Raw genomic sequence first — 18673 nt, forward strand, 5'->3', positions numbered from 1 at the left:
GACCCACATTTCCGGTGTGTGTTCTATCACACCGGGCAGTTTGACTCACGTCTGTGGTGCGTGACTGCTGACACTCCTCTCCGAGCATGGACAACACCTCAGTGCAGACTTGACGTCTAAGAAACGTCCTACTATTCACGTCTTGGATTATGAGTTCCTCTACAAACAGTTTGGGTGAGTGGACGGATGCGGAGCGGTGTTTGTGTTTGGTGCTGGGAGTGAGACTTCTTACTGACAACACACAGTGTGTGGGTTCGGATCCGCCGCTGACATCCTTTACGCAGGGAAAAGTTCGCCTGAGCGCGTCGGGGGATTTGTCACAATTGTTTGTTTTTCGCTGTTCGGCAAACGCACGTCGGTCAGACAACGTGACAGTAACAGTATTCTAGGAAAAAAAAATACAAACACACTTCAGATTCGATCGTCCCAAAAAAACTCAAAAGCAACTTTTAATTTAATAAATAAATAAAAGTTGCTGTGCAGTGTTTGCTGCTTCCTCCCATGTTGTTGGTAGGGAGCATGAATGCTGCTGCACGTGATTAAATAATGGCTCCTGAGAATGAAGCAGTTTAGATGGATTATGAAAGAAACGCCCTGTGAACCAAGTGATCGGGGGGGGGGGGCAGCTCATTGATCGCTGTTGTAGAAGGAGTATCATTGTGTAACTGTGCAGATCCATGGGGTCCCGCTGGGTTCCTGCGCTGCAGCAGAAGTTGAGGCGTGACTCTCTCTCACTTTTTGTTGTCCTCCTCACTCTTCTTCTCTTGCGACCGGCTGGCAAGCAGAGCGCGTTTACTTCCCCCGAACATCTGCCTCTGTCAGAATCACCGTGTGTGTGAAGTGAAGTTCTGCCTTCTGCTGTTGGACAGAGAGGCGCAGCACTGATGGAGCTGTCAGGGGGGGGGGGTTAAAGGAAACTCTGCTGTCTAGTCAACCTTTTGCAAACAAAGCTCCACCTGCACAATGTCTAACAGGACCTGGAAGTGGGTTGCACAATGCTGCTTTTGTTGCACATGTGTGGGCCCCGCTCGCCCACCCCTTGTGCTGGTGTTGTGTTTACTTGTCTTGTAAAAAAGTGGGGCAGCGAGGCACTGGGGAGCAGTAACTGTCACACAGGGACATCCGCCCGCATCTGTGTGCAGGGATGCGCAGAGCCTGGGTCTCTCTCCTAATGTCTCACTGTGAAGGTGATTGTGTCACAGATGTGTGATCTGGCTGCACTGTTGCTCTGCCTCTGCCTGTGTCTCACTGTCAGATGACCACCGTGCACCAGGTCATGGTCACATCATGTTAGTGCTTCACACACATGCACATGCACACACTACATGCAAATGGGGGAAATTTGTCCTCTGCTTTTGACCCATCCGTGTGAACACAGTAGGGCACAACACACAACATGAACACACAGAGCAGTAGGCAGCCATGGACGGCTCCCGGGGAGCAGATGTTGGGGGAGTAAGGTGCCTTGCTCAGGGGCACTTAGACAGTGGGGTAGGGAGAGCCCTTTTGGACTTGAACAGATCCAGGTGTTGTCCATATCCAGGTATGTTTTTGTCAGTCCGTGGCCTCGAACCAGCGACCTTCCAGTCTGATGTCCGTTACTTCCTGCCACTAGTCCACCGCCTCTCTCTCTCTCTCTCTCTCTCTCTCTCTCTCTCTCTCTCTCTCTCTCTCTCTCTCTCTCTCTCTCTCTCTCTCTCTCTCTCTCCTCTCTCTCTCTCTCTCTCTCTCTCTCTCTCCTCTCTAATGTGTATAACATGTGCTCTTGTGTGTAGCCAACATGTCATGTGTGCTGTGTTGTTGTGTGTGTGTGTGTGTGTGTGTGTGTGTGTGTGTGTGTGTGTGTGTGTGTGTGTGTGTGACATGATCTAAATATAGAGACAAAAACAGAACTAAAATGAACAGTGAATAAAACATTATGTATGTTGGCCAAATGGAAAACAAGCAGCCTGAATATGCCAGTTTAAATAGATGGGTTTTGAGACAGGATTTGAAAATGGAGAGAGAGTCAATGTGAAGAATGTCTGGTGGGAGGGAGCTCCAGGGGGCGGGGAGGCAGAGCGGCTGAAGGCTCGAGATCCCGCGGTGGTCAAGCGGGCAGGCGGTACAGTGAGGTGGATGGAAGAAGAAGAACTGAGAGTTTTCAATTTCCACCTGTAGTGTATTTGATGACATCTGCTGTCAACGGTTATGGTGACAGAATCATCAGGTTTCTATAGAGGGGGGGAGCATGGAGGGCAAAATTCCTCCAGATGATCTGCCTGAAATCTGTTGTGCATTTAATGTACATGCCTGTCTATTGCAGTATAATTACTAGCTGAAGGAACAGCAACCCATGAGCCTTATCTGACAGCTAGAAGTTAAAGAAACGATGGGTTTTGAGGGTTCATATTTTTATAGGAAGTATTTAACTTCCTACTTCCCTGCACTCATTGCAAACAAGCAGTAACCTAGAGTGCATCACTTGTCCCACTAATATACTAGTATTGATTTATATTCTGTGCTCTCATCAAATGACAAGATTCTTTCAAATGCTAGCATGCAGACGGAAATTTCTTAATTAAACATGTGGTGTTGATGGACACACCATCAGGGGTTTCAAAGGGTTAAAAAGAGTCTAACATCCCATAATCAGAATTTAAAACGTCTGAAATATGATTCTGACAGGTGTTGTGACGTGACTTTGATAAAGTTGCATTAACTTCAGTCTCACTTTTACATCTGTTGTTAGGAAAACTGTCACTGCTCATATGACAAAGCTACAAAACCAACATGGATTTGATAATCGCTAATGCGAGCTGGGCAAATATCAATTTATTATTTGTTGTTCATCCCTTGTTTAATTATGCTTAAATCCGTTTGTCTTTTTCTTTTTGGTGCTGTAAACGATTCTCTTCCCTGTGTGTATGTACAATGTATTGAGTCATGTGACAACTGCTGTTAAATGATGTGCACTTGTGAACATACTTGACCAGTGAAGTTGAGTCTTGCACAATGTTCTCATAACCAAACAGAAAAGATGGACCAACCTACAAAAACCAGGTTGGAATAAACCAGAAGAATCCTCTAATGTTTTCTGGTGTGAAAATGTGCAGTGTGGATTCGGGACACGGCGCAGCTTGTGCAGAGATCAGCAGGAAGTTGCATCATGGCAGCTATTTGAGTGTTTTTCCCTGAATGTTGTAATACTGGTTCTTTTCTTCAGAGCGTCAGATGCTGTTTTTCTAGAGTCTGGAGGTCGACACGCACTTCTTATTTTTGTCTCTTGGAGCTGGATATTAAACCTGAATACTTCTCTTGTGCTGACCTAAATGTGTCTGCTGCACGACAAAAAACGGAGAAAGCTGCCATTGAACGCGTGGTCATTTCTTATTGACGATTTGACCTCTTGTTGTTGCATGGAGGAACCTTTTATTCTATATAATTAAAGCTGTGGTTGTTAAGAGAACAAGTATCAAATCATTGGTTCTGAACTGCCACTGGACGGGAATCCGAGCGAACAACAAGTCGTTTTGCAGTTAAGCGTTGGCCCCAAAGGTAAAAGAGCTCTGGTTATTTAATCAGTAGGTTCACTCAGTGAGGCCGTTGTGCTGCAGAGGTTTCTGTTCCTTCGCTGCTCCGCTTTCTTGCATCATGTTGTTTCTGCTTCAGACGGACACGACAGTTGCACCTGTGACAGCGAGTTGACCTGCTGCCAGCAGGGAGCTGGCACATGGACCCTCTCCTCAGGCTTTTTCACTGTTATTTTTAGATGCTTTTATCCACATTGACAGTTGTACATTTAACATGCATACCACATAGGCTGGCTTTGAATCCCTGTCTGCCGAAGAATCTAAATTAAGAAGCTCGGCTGCTGCATTCTTGATAGAAATGAAACTTTTTTTCTTCAAAGTTTCCATTTTTCCCCCTTGGCCACCTTGTTTTGTTTAATTTGATTAAACGCAGCTTTATTCTGGAAAAAACGCACAGTGTGACTGCAAAATAAACAAAAACACACCTTTTTAAAAGGGTCCAGGTTGTTGCTGCACACACAGAAATACTGTGAGATGTATTCAGCGGTGTAACAATTCTGAAAACGGAACTGAAACCACGATGAAAGTCCACGATCTCTTATCCTGATGCCGGACTATGGAACAGCTGCCATCACTGCAGATGCAGCCTGTTGCGCTCTCATGACTTTACTAACAAAGTTCAACAGCAACATTATAACACATGCAAATCACCAGATGATTCTTCTTATATATATTACACATTGCACTTAACGGGTTTCAATTATACTTTGGAGTGATTACACCTGCAGAAGGAGTTAGGCTAGTATAATTATATCAAGCTGGACATTAACCCTGAGATTGCAGACCCGAAGGAGACATTTCCCACAATGCAGCTCAGTTATGTCCCTGCCTGCTATGAAATAACCTTGATGACCCCACTGTGATGTCATCAGGGTTATTTCTTCAGACTCATTAAAGCTTCTCCTGAGCCACGGAACACATTGAGACATTAAGAACGTCCCATCATTAGAAAGATGATGCGCTTAATTGGGATTTACTCTGACACTGACTTTTTCACTGTGGTGTGGCACTTATAAACCAAGTGATCAATCTAGGAAAAAAAGATCAGATTAAATTTGAAATAATCACCATTTCAATCCTTTGTTGCATCAGTTGAATAATTCTATGTAGAATATCGTAAAATAAAACCCCCTGAGCTGATATTGCGGCTGGTATATTGAACAGATGTAAACATATCAGCGGATGCAGACTCTCTTTCAGCTCTGTTTTTGGTCTCCACTCCAGCTGCTCTCTGACCGCGTGTCTGCTGTTTGCTGAGCCTTTTAACAACAGCTGCAGCTTGATACCAGGTTGAATGAGAGCTGGGCGGTGGATTGGAAAACCAAAATGAATGAGCTTCTCTTACTCGGTTAATCTCTACGCATAAAAGTTTGACATCCCACAGGAGCCATCGCATCCACCGTCCTCAGTGTGCTGCTGCCGTACACTGTGAGATAACTTTAGTGTTGCACACAAACTGTGCAGTTACTCACTGTCATGCAGCGGGGGAAGAGAAAATGTTTCGCCCGCTGTTTCACTTCTCAGATGGGACCTCAGATCGCTTGTGCAGGGGCGTACAGGATGTGGAGCGTGGCGTGGCGTCAAAATCAAAGAGGAGAACTAAATGCAGCGAGTGCTGCACTATGGGACAAACTGCCTCTGTGGGTGGTTGAGGTCGTTATGCAGCACCCAAGGGTGAGAGTTATAGAGAATGAGTGGTATTTACACAGAATATAGGTTGTGTAATTGTCAACTATCTGATCCAGGATATGCCGTTTGGCTAACACCGATACTTTATATCCTAGAAATGATCCGTCATTTCTGGGTCTTTGATACAAAATGTTCTGAGGGGCAGTAACTCGGATTACATTACATTACATTACATTTCATTTAGCAGACGCTTTTATCCAAAGCGACTTACAATAAGTGAATTCAACCATAAGGGTACAAACCCAGAACAACAATAATCAAGAAAGTACAATTTCTTCAAGAAAACCAAACTACAAAGTGCTATAAGTAAGTGCCATGTAAGTGCTACTAAATTGTTAGTTTAAACTTTTATTCAAGGTATTGTCTGAAGAGGGGTGTTTTTAGTTTGCGGTGGAAGATGTGCAGACTTTCTGCTGTCCGGATGTCAATGGGGAGCTCATTCCACCATTTAGGAGCCAGGACAGCAAACAGTCGTGATTTTGTTGAGTGGTTAGCTCGCAGTGAGGGAGCAACAAGCCGATTGGCAGATGCAGAGCGGAGTGAACGGGCTGGGGTGTAACGTTTGACCATGTCCTGGATGTAGACTGGACCCGATCGGTTTGCAGCACGGTACGCAAGTACTAATGTCTTGAGGCGGATACGGGCAGCCACTGGTAACCAGTGAAGGGAGCGGAGGAGCGGACTAGTGTGAGTGAATTTAGGTTAAAGACCAGTCGAGCTGCTGCATTCTGGATGAGCTGCAGAGGTCGGATGGCACCAGCAGGTAGACCTGCCAGGAGGGAGTTACAATAGTCTAGGCGTGAGATGACCAGAGCCTGGACCAGAACCTGCGCCGCCTTCTGAGTGAGAAGGGGACGTATTCTCCTGATGTGGTGCAGCATGAATCTACAGGAACGGGTTGTTGCAGCAATGTTGGCAGTCAGGGAGAGTTGACTGTCGAGTGTCAAACCCAGGTTCCTAGCAGTCTGGGTGGGGGCTACCACGGAGCTGTCAAAGGGAATAGTCAGGTCGTGGGTGGGAGAGCCTTTCCCTGGAAGGAAAAGTAGTTCAGTCTTGTCACGGTTAATTTTCAGGTGTCTGATTGACACCCACTGAGAGATGTCAGTCAGACAGGCAGAGATTTGTGCTGCTACCTGTGTTTCAGATTGGGGAAAAGCCATGTGAGTGAATGACAGAGCCGAGAGAGTTGGTGTACAGAGAGAAGAGGAGGGATTACAAACAGATTCACTGTAGATTGAAAATGAAATGGGAACTCATGCTAGTTTAATTATATGTGTGGACTCTGCTCCTGGCTGTAATTAAACTGGATCAAAAGGAAAGTTTTAGTAAACTCAAACATCAACCAGTTGGACTAGAAAGACTGTGCAGATGTGCACTGAGACTCAACAAAAGAATCCGATCTGTGTGTGTGTGTGTGTGTGTGTGTGTGTGTGTGTGTGTGTGTGTGTGTGTGTGTGTGTGTGTGTGTGTGTGTGTGTGTGTGTGTGTGTGTGTGTGTGTGTGTGTGTGTGTGTGTGTGTGTGTGTGTGTGTGTCTGTCAGACAGCCAACCTCCCACAAGACCTAGAATGACCCTGAGCCTGTCGGTGAAGTAGAAGATTCCAATAGAAGATTCTTATTTCCAGCTTCAGAATCCAATGCCCCTGCGTTTTCGTTTTTAGGATCATTGGATCCTTGTGGCTTTTCATCTGAATACCACCAAACAGGAGGTATTCAAACATGTTGACTGAACTGGTTTAGTTTGCTGCTACCAGGGCTGCATTAACCCATTAGTGGGCCATTGGTTTTACAGGAACGCACATTTCAAAGTTCGTTAAAGTTCATCTGCTTCATTCAGCACACAGTGGACATTTAGGCTAAAAACACGATGTAAGTGACACCGTTTCGAGTCGAATTTGAATGTTGGCGCTTAGTTTAGTTTACACAGTGCAGTTCCATGGTGCATACAGTGTTATTAAACACATTTTAAGATGTGTTAGAAAATGTGGGTGTTAGTCTGTGGCACCTCGGCGCGCCACAAGCTAAATAACTTAAGTATCGAAAGTGAATGCGTGGTGAACCTGGAACCTTCCCCTGAGAGCACTGCGCTCCAGTCTGTAATTCAGTCTTTATTTGACTTGAAGGTGAAACTGTGGGACAGTATTTGACCATTTTTATTGACCAACGTACACCAAACTCTACGTGTTCACAGAAGGTGAAATAAGAGTCTCCTGTATGCGGTGTTTGATATTCATGCATCGTTTCCTGTCAGGTCTTCTGCGTGGTGCTGCTTTTCGGGGCTGGAATTTAAAATGCAACACGCCTTCAGTGGAAACTCGCACATAGAGGAGTATTCACAGGACTTTGCCAAGGTTATGTTATGATGTACACGTTTCATGGTTATTCTTAAACACCGTGTGAACACAGCAGTGCTGTGATCTGAATAATAAGACGAATTCCAGTTGCAGTTGCTGTGAATGTAATGTGGATCAAATTCCTGCTTCTCCTGAGCCACTGCCAAACAGCTATGAGTCAGCCCCAGTGTTGGCTTGTAACTGAAAAAATACAAACAAGAAAACCAGGCGCTCAGAGGAGAGTGGGAAAGCAATCATACGTTTGTGTGTATGCCAGTTAATAGCTGTTTGTGTTGTGGTTAGATAATTGCGATGGTTTGCAAATATATCACATTATCTTACAAATTCTCCCGATTGTAAAAACACGACATCAAAAAACTAAACTTGAGCAAGGAACAGAAAGAGGAAATGACAGTGGAGTGTTTGCCAGGGATTTGTTTTCTGTCCAATCACAAACAAGAAGTGTGGCCACACCCTCCTCTGTTATCTGAAGGTATCAGCCTGTGACTGACTGATTTGTCATTAACTGTAGATGTGATCCGGCTGAAGCTGGCTGTGTGTATATATATATATATATACTGTATATCTGAAGTGCATTCTCACATGTGAGAATCCGTCCTTAGGCTCCAAGTGTCCAGTGGTTCAGACCAATCATATCCATCTAGTAATCCATTTGTTAGCGCCATTTGTGGCTCATAAAGAGGCTCTTTCATCACTTACATCAAACGTGGAGAGTAATTCTTCACTGTCTCTCCATGGAAAAGACATTTTGACTCCTTTCCTGTCCGGCTTCGCCAATTGCGATAAATGGCGATAGACAGATGGTTCATCCAATCACCTGCCAAATATCTCTTCAAAGAGCCTGCCCTTTTCCAAACACTTTCCAGCAAAGTCTCCCCAGATGGTTCCATGTAACAAACCATCTGGTGCGTCCCTACCAGCTCCCAATGCGTATTTTGTCTCACTTGGTCTCAGGATGGTGATATTTGTCCATCAAACGCTTATTGCTTCATATTTGTACAATAATTTAATTCAAACTTTTTTATTTCCATAAGGGAAATGGCCCAGTGTCTATTATCCGTCGCACATCAATTGTGACATTCGTTATTTATGGACAAGTAATGCAGGATCTGCTGTAAATGATTCAATTACATCTCTCTTGACAGCGTGTGAGAGCCGCCGACTCACAACCTCTCACTCTACATGTACTCTAATGTACACTTATGTGGTTTTGATTGGTTGGCAAGGTTATAATCAAGTTTTGTCACGGTTTCAGGGCTTTACACAAGTATACGGAGCGGCAAGTGAGTGGGAATTACAGCGCACATTAAAATACTTGTGAAATGCTGCTTTGTCATTTGTGGTTTTGGATTTTGGAGGAAAAAAAGTCTCCTCGCACATATCGTAGAACTGCATCCGGTGAGAGTGGGTGTGATGAGTTGGTGGAAGTGAGACATCAGCCACCTTGTCTCTGCGTCACACGTTATTGGGCCAAGGGACGTCGTGTTTACAGGAGACTCAATCGATCGTCAGCCATTGTAGGAATCGTGACTTGTGTGTCGGAAACAACAGTGGAAACAGAGTGATATTGACTTTGACACACGAGAGACCGCTGTTTGCTTTCCATTTCCTCCTGACAGTGAACGTTTGTGTCTTTGAATCATGACCACAGTCGTTCCCTCACATTAACCAAGTTTGATTTTCCCTACCTTGGTGAAATGACACGAAGCAGAGATTAAAGGGATAGTTCACCCAACAAAAATGAAAATCCACTCGTTAGCTACTCCCCGCTATGCCAATGGAGGGGTGGGTGAAGAGTCCACCAAACACTTTTGGAGTTTCAGGGGTAAACAGTGTTGCAGCCAAATCCAATACAATTGAAGTGAATGGTGATAAATTCTTCAAACGTAAAAAACAACAGAAAAATGGTTTGGTTCATCTTCTGTTGAAAACAGTTCTTTTGGGATAGTTTAGGATTATTTGTGGTCTTTACCAGACAGTGTAATGTTTGAATGATAAGGACGTTCCTTCTGCTGGTACTTATACAATAATTACAATACAGTGACATGAAATAAAGGAAATTAATCAGTTCATTAATTTTCTCCATTCAAATGGAAAGATTTTCCAATTCCTTTGCACAAGTTAGGTAATATAATAGCTGAATATACAAAACAGCGACACACAGGCAGCCCATGTAGACAACAGGATCTAAGCATGTCCAAATCAAATGTAGATAATATAACAAACCTCCTGTAAGTTGTGAAGTGTGGCCTCAAAGGATCATTCTTTCAGTTTGGATCATTTTTATTTTTCTCAGTACATCCCGTAGATGCTTGATTGAGATCTGGGCACTTTGGAGGCCAAGCCAACAAACTGAAGTCAAGCCCTCAACAAGGTTATTATCCTACTGTAAGAACCCATTGCTGCCATGAAGGGTTGTGCTTGGTCTGCAGAAGTGTTTAGGTAGGTGGTTCGTGTCATGGTAGTGTCCACGTGAATGGCAGGAGCCGAGGTTTCCTGGCAGGACGTTGCCAAGAGCACCACACTGCCTCTGCTGGCTCTTCTTGCCATAGCGCGTCTTTTTCCCATGTAAACAATGCACACACACCTGGCCGTCCACATGATGTAAAACATGACGTGATTCATAAGACAAAGCCACCGTCCTCTATTGCTCCATGGTCCAGCTTTGACACACACACATGCCCATTTTAGGCGATTTGTTTAAGATGGGATCAGCTTGGTCAGTGTGACTGGTCTGCCGGTGCTACACAGTCCCATACTGTCTGTTCAGTCGGCTTCCTGTGGGACTGGACCACATGGGCTGAACGTTGCTCCTCACACACATTAATTTCCCTTGTGTGCCTATGACTGCTTCACTGGGGTCACACTTGGCATACTGACCACTACATACTGGAAACACCCCTAAAACCCCTACTGTTTTGGAGATGATCCAATCTAGTTGTCTAACCATCACAATTGTCAAAGGTCCTCAGATCCTTACTCTGGCCCATTTTTCCTGCTTCCGACACTTCAACTTCAAGAAGTGATTGTTCCCCTCTGCATCGGCCAATTGGCTTGCTGCTCCCCCACTGCGAGCTAGCCACTCAAAATCAATATCACGACTGTTTGCTGTCCTGGCTCCCAAATGGTGGAACGAGCTCCCCATTGACATCACAACAGCAGAAAGTCTACACATCTTCCGCCGCAGACTAAAAACACTTCTCTTCTGACTACACCTTGGTGAAGAAGATTATGTCTAATAACCATAGTCAACTCTGGTGTTTACATTTAAAAAGAAAGAAAAAAAGGTTGTTGCACTTATATATGGCACTTACATGTAGCACTTAGTTTGGCTAATTGTATTTACTTGATTCCTGCTGTTCTGGGTTTGTACCCTCATGGATGAATGCATTTATTGTAAGTCGCTTTGGACAAAAGGGCTAAATTATATGTAATGTAATGTTCTCTGTTTCAGACCTAGTGAGTCCAAACCCTCGACAGGTGCCTTGTAATGAGACATGTTGCTGATTGGTCAAGATGAAACTCTCTAGATGGCGAAGAGACACTTGAACATTCGATTTTAATTTGCAAATTGGAGCATTGGTCTTTCAAAAATCCACATTTACCCTTTCACTGCCCTGGTCTTTAAAACCTGACAATAAAGCATGGCATTCATCTCGTGTATGTGTAAAACCAGGGTCCAGCCTCCCAAGCACAGGATCAAAGGAAAGCTCCTGTGAAGCTCTTTTACAGCAGCAGTGGGTGTGGTGCCTCCTCGCCATAAAAACAATATGGACTGGATAAAAAGAGACCTTTTCCCCAGATACACTGTGCAGAAGCAGAACTCAGGTACGGTTTTGAACATTTCAGATGCACTACGTGTTGACTAACATATCAAAGGGCTCTGCACCTCACTAGTATTTTGAAAGGTCCACTTTTACTATCAGTTTGGAATTTATATAATGCGTGAGCAGGAGTTACAGATGGACCTGGCTGTTTGGAGATGGTTAATAGGTTTTTCCCTCAGGGCAATTTCACCAATAAACAGAGCCTTTGGAGGAAAACGGCAGCTTCCTGTTTGGCGTAACTTCCTGTAGAGAACTGACCAGATGTGGACAGTGTGTCCCACGGCCAGTATGAGTCTAACAGTAGAAAATATTCCAGTTGTGTTCCAGTTAAACGATCTGCAGTACATTTACAGCCTGGTAACTTGACATTACACAGGAGCCGTTGCATCCACTGTCCTCAGTCTGCTGCTGCCGTACACCGTGAGATAACTTGACACTGAGTTCATTCCTTCTCAGATCTCTTATCCATGTATTATCTACAGCAGAATCTAATTGATATTTACTCTTGATCTTTTGATTTCCAAAGCTTAGTGTGTGTTATATGTTGTGTATGTTCTACTCAACCCTATTTATTAAACATTTGGGTATTCTCAGGGGAGTTGTATGATTTGTAATAGACTCGGTCAGTGGCCGCTCTACATGTTTGGAATGGACGGTTTTCTTGGCCTGTGTTGAAGCTCCGGAGCTGCTTCAGAATTATTTCTTGTCCTTAGTGAGTCTTCCTCAAACAATTCCACAATATACTTATTGTTTGTGTGCTGGATGTTGTGTGCAGAGCAGTTAATGGTGCAGGGAGGGAGGTTATAAAACTTTGTGTTGATCCTACCTGGTTTATCAGCAGTAAAGATTTTATAGAGGTCTGTTAAGCAACTAACTAAATCTTCAGAACCTAGTTCACAACCTTTCAAAACATTACATATTAACTTCTCTGAATCTGCACCATGTGGTGCTTCAGCATAAAGGGACTATCGTATCAATTCTGAACACTATATCATAGTGATATTTCATTTATTTTTCATTTTTGATAAGTTTCCATTAATTGCATTATTATTATTATTATTATTATATAGACTATTGAGTGCAGATTGATGAGGGAAAATGGATTAAATGATTTTTAGCATTATTTGAAACTAGAAGGGTGATCGCAGGGTGCCTCCGCCCGGGTTGAGTCTTTATCACCATATTGCATTAACATGTAGTGAGATCAGATACATCTGGGTCATTATCTGGATCCACAGCAAATTTCACCTATAAATATTAGCTTTCCACACATGCCGGTTTTATTTCATAGAAGTCTTTGCATGATTTCTTGAGAAATTTACAAAAATGAAATCTCGCAAGTGACGTGAAAGTGAAAAAAATCAATCCGCCCCACGTCATTGAATCTGCTCCAAAACAATAGATTTTCATTTGGATCTGCAGCTATCTTGCAATATTAAGGAAAGTGGGGGCGGGGGAAACTGGATCCTTCCTATGAAATGAATCTCCACCAACAGCATAGGTTCTTCCCTGACCCATAATGCACCTTTCCACCAAGTTTCAGGGTAATCCGTCCTTTAGTTCTTGTGTAATCTTTCCATCAAACAAATAAAAGCACAAAACATGACCTTATTGGCAGAGGTAGAAAGTGGCTGTCTCTGAAGACTTTGTGAATACACTGCGTTTCTGTGTTGTATCATGTCAGACCACAGCAGGGCTGAAAAACCTGAAAGGAGCAGACAGAAGACGGATGACATGCACCCACAAGCACTAGGTACAACTACATGATCCTCGTTGTAAACCTCTGGGCCACAGACATTCTCCTAAAAAAGGGTTAGATCAGCATATATCATAAAAAAGACAACTCCCCACAAAGTGTTTGAGTGTTGTTTTAAATTCTCAATGTCTGCAACCCCACGAGAGCCAAGAACTGAGTGGGAACATGATTTCTGGAGGATGGATGGTTTGCTGACAGTAACACAGTGACCGTCCATCACTGAGTGGTGGAGCTGAATGGGCTTCATGTGGGTTCCAGAGTGAAACTCCGAGTTGATTTGTAATGAAGTTTGCTCTTTGATGCTTGCTCTGACTGATGAAGGCTCTCTGTCTCCTCTGAGGAGGGAGGCCCACAGTGGGAAGGGGCTCTCTGCACGTGTTTCTGCTTTTCTCAGCCTTTTCAGCAACAGCCACACACACACACACAAAACGAGGACTATGATATTTGAATTGTTTATAACGGGTTGTGTTTAGTGAGGAGGGTTCAGGACGGCCAGTAGAACTCCAGTCACTTTCTGAGTGTGCACAGGCAGAAGGAGGCCCGAGTTTCATATCAATGTGCAGTACCAAGAAAGAAATGTGTGAACCCCTGAGAACTTTTAGTTTTCTGCATAATTTGTTCATAAAATGTGATCTGATCTTCATCTGAGTCGCAATCATAGTTATTATACAATATGTTACTGCTTACGTCACACAAACAAGTGTTTCCATTGTTTCTTCATGGATCGCATCCAATAAACACTCCCGGTTCTGCAGAAAAAGAAGGTGGACTGTTAGATTTAATAACTGGTTGATCGTCCTTTAGCAGCAACAACCTTCGTCAGTATCTTTTATTATCTTAGCTTCCATTGCAGAGCTGCTTCTGCTCAGACATGTTCTCTGGACGTCTGGTGTGAGCGGCTCTGAGCTCATTCCACAGCTTCTCTCCTGGGTTAAGGTCCGGACTCTGGCTGGATCACTTCAGAAGGTGGATTTTCTTAGTTTGAACTTGAAAGTTCAGGGTCATTGTCCTGCTGTTTCATCAACTTCTGCTGATCTTCAGCCGGCTCCCTGACATGATCCTGGAAGATGAAGCTCCCTCCACTGAACTGCAGCTGCGTGTTCTTCCCAAACAGTTCAGTCTTAGTTGCATCAGTCCACTAAACATTTTGTAGTGTTGTTGTAGAGAGTCAAGCTGCTCTTTAGCAAACTCCAGACACGGTCATGTGTTTCTGGAGAGCAGCAGCAGCTTCCTCCGTGGTGGCCTGACATGAGCTGTTTTAAGACATGACCTGCGGATAAAATCTGGAGAATTGGGTCCAGACTTTATACCAGGGGCCAAGTGAAGAAAGTCTGCAGAAACCCCAGAGGCTCCCGCTTGCACATTTTGCGTTCACACGTACAGCCCCTGCGGTGTGGAGAAACGCTGTCGGATCTCTGGAGTTCAGTGCATGTCTGAAAGCAGCTTTACTCTGACTTTGGACAAACGAATATCTTACCTCTTTGGGGTGACTGTAAAACTACAGGCTGCTTTCATCGAATCTACTTTTTGTTTGTTTATTATTATACCCTAGAAGAAGACCTGGCCATATTTTAAGACCAACGCAGATAATTCCAAATGTTTGACAAACCTTTTCCTGCCGCCGTTGTATCTTCCTCGTGATCATGAAAACATTAGAGCCTGCATAACTGCATTCCGATGTCTGTACGATAGAAGCTATCACCGGTAGCTACATAGCCGAGCATACAGAATGGAAACAGCTCGTTAAGCTCTGTCCATTGGTAACAAAACGCACCAATATTCACAAGTTAAATCTTGTTTGTGAAAATGTAACTTGACACATTGTGGGTTTGGGTGGTGCGGCCCAAACATGGAAAGACACGATGACAGCCTGCTCGCTGTTGTCGAGGATGTCTCCCCAGCATCTTGGTGTAGGCCGGTGGAATGCTTTGATATTGGTTTAACGAGATAAAAATGCACTGTTAAAATAAGGAGGTATGATTAAACCTGGGAACATGGATTTTTTTAAATATAATAATCTACTATCAAAACTTCATGCTCATAGGTGACACACAGAAAAGCTGTGAACGAGCTCAAAGAACATCTTTTCCTTTCACTCACTGTTGCTAAACAATCAAGGCTGTGGGAGAAAAAGCTGCGTTGGCTTATTCTTATCAGTTTGTGTTGTGTTGCATTACATAGTGAGTTTTTGCATGTGATGCTCATCTGCACTGAAGTCCACAGGACACATCAACAAACAAAGAACCGAACACGAATAGACACAAAACCACCAGCTTCTTTCTATCTTTCTTTCTTTCTTTCTTTCTTTCTTTGTGTGTGTGTGTGTGTGTGTGTGTGTGTGTGTGTGTGTGTGTGTGTGTGTGTGTGTGTGTGTGTGTGTGTGTGTGTGTGTGTGTGTGTGTTCCACTGGAAATTCCCACTGAGTGACTTGCAGTATAGCACTTCATCAAACACTTCCTTTTTCCTGTTCTGGCCACTGGCTGGAGGTTTCTTTGCGAGCTGCAGATCAGCAGACAGTAAGCAGCTCGGCTCAGAGGGAAAGCTGCAGTCGATTTTTAGACACATTTACTGGGCAGATGTTTTTACTGCCAGTTCATTGGATATTTTTAAATTCTGAATCACAGATGCTAAAAATTCCATAAAGGGAACAGATAAGTTAGTCGGTGACACGCCACACTGAAGTGTTATTTCTGTTGTTGTTTACATAATGTAACACAGCTTAGTGCCATGGCGTGTCTGTGGTGGTGTTTTCCATTTTGCACATGTGGCTTGATGGATTGTGTTTGTCAACCCAGAGGGGCAATTTGTCTTACACTAGAAGACAACACATCACACATAAAGAGATAGACACACAGTGGAAGTCATCATCACCATAAAATTGGAATCAAATATATAAAAAGGCTCATGGTTAAAATGTGTAATATTTAGAGATGAATCGGTGTGAACATTTTGTATCACAATTATAGTGACTAAAATAATCATGGTCATCAGTAAGTGTTATAAGCTCCCTTCAGACATGCACTGAACTCCGCTGATCCTCCATATTTTCTCTGGAGGAGGTGCATGTGTGAATGCAAATGTCTGAGTGCAGCCTCCACAGTTTCTGCGGGATTTATCCACCTGGCTCCCCGGTATAAAGTCCGTAGAAAGTCAGGAGAACCCGATGTGGGTTGATGATGCTCCTAACATGCGACTGACACAAAAATGTAAAAAAACAACAAATAGAAAACAAATATCTCCCTTTGAACCTCTCGCTGTGTTGTGCATGTGTGAAAGGCAATGCAACGCAATACACACCTTAATTGCCTTACTAATTTTGAAATACAGGCCTGACGTGTGCACTGTAATGAATGATGCAATAGTCAAAAATGGATTTAAAATCTATATTTTGATCATAAAATATGATCCATACTGTAAGTGTAATACCAAAGGCACCTGCAGCTCAAAGACTCCCGTCTATTCAGATGAAATTTCATGGGTTCGTCTTTGGGTCATGCCCCACCCTTCCATTAAAGTTCATGGTAATCTGTTTAGTGATGTTTGTGCAATCCTGCTGACAAAGAAATGCAGACGCACGCAAACATAACCTCCTTGGATGAGGCAACTAAGGTGTGTTCTGTGTTCATTCATTTGAATGATGTGCCATTTAAAAGAATGCTTTTGTTAGTTCTATAAAAACTATTTTAATTATGACATGATGATGGAAATTATGATAATGAAAAAATTACTGACCTAAGTGTCATCCCTCTGAAAGATACAGTGTCGTATAATTAAACATACATGCACAGTATACACAGATTCACACCAACCAGGTTACTCTTTGAACACATCAGGACCTGTGTTACCACCCTGCTTAAAGGGACAATGAAAAAAAATTGTGAAGGATAAAAGAAAAATATCATTGGTTATTAAATTCTCCGCATGTCTGTTTAAAAGAGTTTTCCTGCTCCAGTTTGGTTTTCTTTTTGTTTCCACCATTTTTGTATTTAACCTCTATTTTGTATTTCTATGTTTAAACACATAATATCGCAAAATAATTTCATGCAAATAAAATTGAAAAATGTGTAAAACGTATAGATCTACAAGAATATACAATTAGGCCGATCTCTGATTGGCTGTTTCTACCCAGACCATACAGCCCATAAAGCCTCTTAATACAACTCCTCGTCACTTTTGACCAGAGATCATCAGGGAAATGGCTCCATGGCTCCTTATCACAGTGAACCTTGAGCTGATGGAGCTGTCGGCTGTGTTTCAGTCTGCATACATCAATGTGGTGAGGGATGTGTCGCATAAAGACCTCAGAATTGTGGAAGGAGCATTTCTTCCCCTGCCAGGGTGGATCCGCTCCAGGCATTCCGCAACGGCAGTGATGATGAAACCTCTGTTCCAGTGAAACGGTTGCACTAAAGGAGAGAGGTCACGGCGATTAACAGCGCTGACGTGCCCGAACATGCACGAGGCCTCTGGCTGCTTTTATATCACCCGCTTGACACAGCCACTCACATCTACCGGTGTAGACAGTCACCAGGTACCAGCTGCAGGCGGAGAGTTGGCAAGTGTCAGCGTCTGGAGCCTTTACAGAAAAATGACATACAGCAAACAATACCTCAACATCCTCACATCTACTCATAATGTAGTTTACTGTGCTTGTTAGTTTGCTTTTGGGAAGATTTAAAAAAGATGCACTTGACGTTGGTGTTTTGCTATTTGTTATAACCTTATAACCCCTGTTCCTACAGTGGCAGGTTAACATACATCAGTCAATCATATTTGCTGTGCAATATTCTCATCTTGATGAAACCTTTTATAGTCAGTCTAACATTTGATCGCGTGCGGGTGCCAAACATCTGGCTAACCAGTGTTGGATGATACCATGGGTGTAGCAGGTTGTAATTAGTGTGGTATCAAGCAACAAAGGCTAATGAAGTGGTTTGTGGTTTGAATGATTTCATCGTAATCATCCAATCTGTGGATGAGCTGCAGTGCAGGCAGAGATCCAGCTCAGTGTAGGCTAACCAAGGCTAAGAAAACAATCTGATATTTCCCAGCAAGCATTGCGATGCAGCACAAGCTGTCCAGACACATCACAAAGCTGATGTTGTAATCCCTCCTCATCTTTATTAGTTAACATTAAAGAGTAGATATGAAGGGAGCACCAATGACAATTGAAATGGAGGAGTTATTGCCAGTAGTGAGTAGGCACATTGTATATCAAGCAGTCTTGTTGTAATCATAGTCGATGATCCGCCGCCACCACGATCCACAATCCACCATTACAGAAATATAGAAAAAGCAGTTTAATGAAATCTGTTTAATGAGATTTTCAGCATCATTTTCCCTTCATGAATTGGTGTTGTGGTAATCTCTTTGATCGTTTGTACTGGGCCTTCTGTGCTTTTCATCACAGTTCCAGTTTCAGTCACAACTAATACATCCGCTCAGTTCCGGCCCCACTACCTCATAGATGGATAAA

General features: G+C 43.3%; 1 protein-coding gene across 2 annotated transcripts in view; it reads left to right on the forward strand.

Annotated features, from left to right (window-relative positions):
• The first annotated feature begins 44 nt into the window (after positions 1–44).
• Positions 45–18673, forward strand: part of eml3 (EMAP like 3) — a 50043-nt gene continuing 31414 nt past the window's right edge. For both annotated transcript variants that reach the window (XM_035149396.1, XM_035149398.1), the window contains exon 1: positions 45–174. In XM_035149396.1, the coding sequence (XP_035005287.1) occupies positions 150–174 (25 nt within the window). In that variant the 5' untranslated portion in view covers positions 45–149. The remainder of the gene's footprint in view (positions 175–18673) is intronic.

This window comes from Hippoglossus stenolepis, chromosome 23, assembly GCF_022539355.2.
Source record: "Hippoglossus stenolepis isolate QCI-W04-F060 chromosome 23, HSTE1.2, whole genome shotgun sequence".
Lineage (NCBI taxonomy): Eukaryota > Metazoa > Chordata > Actinopteri > Pleuronectiformes > Pleuronectidae > Hippoglossus > Hippoglossus stenolepis.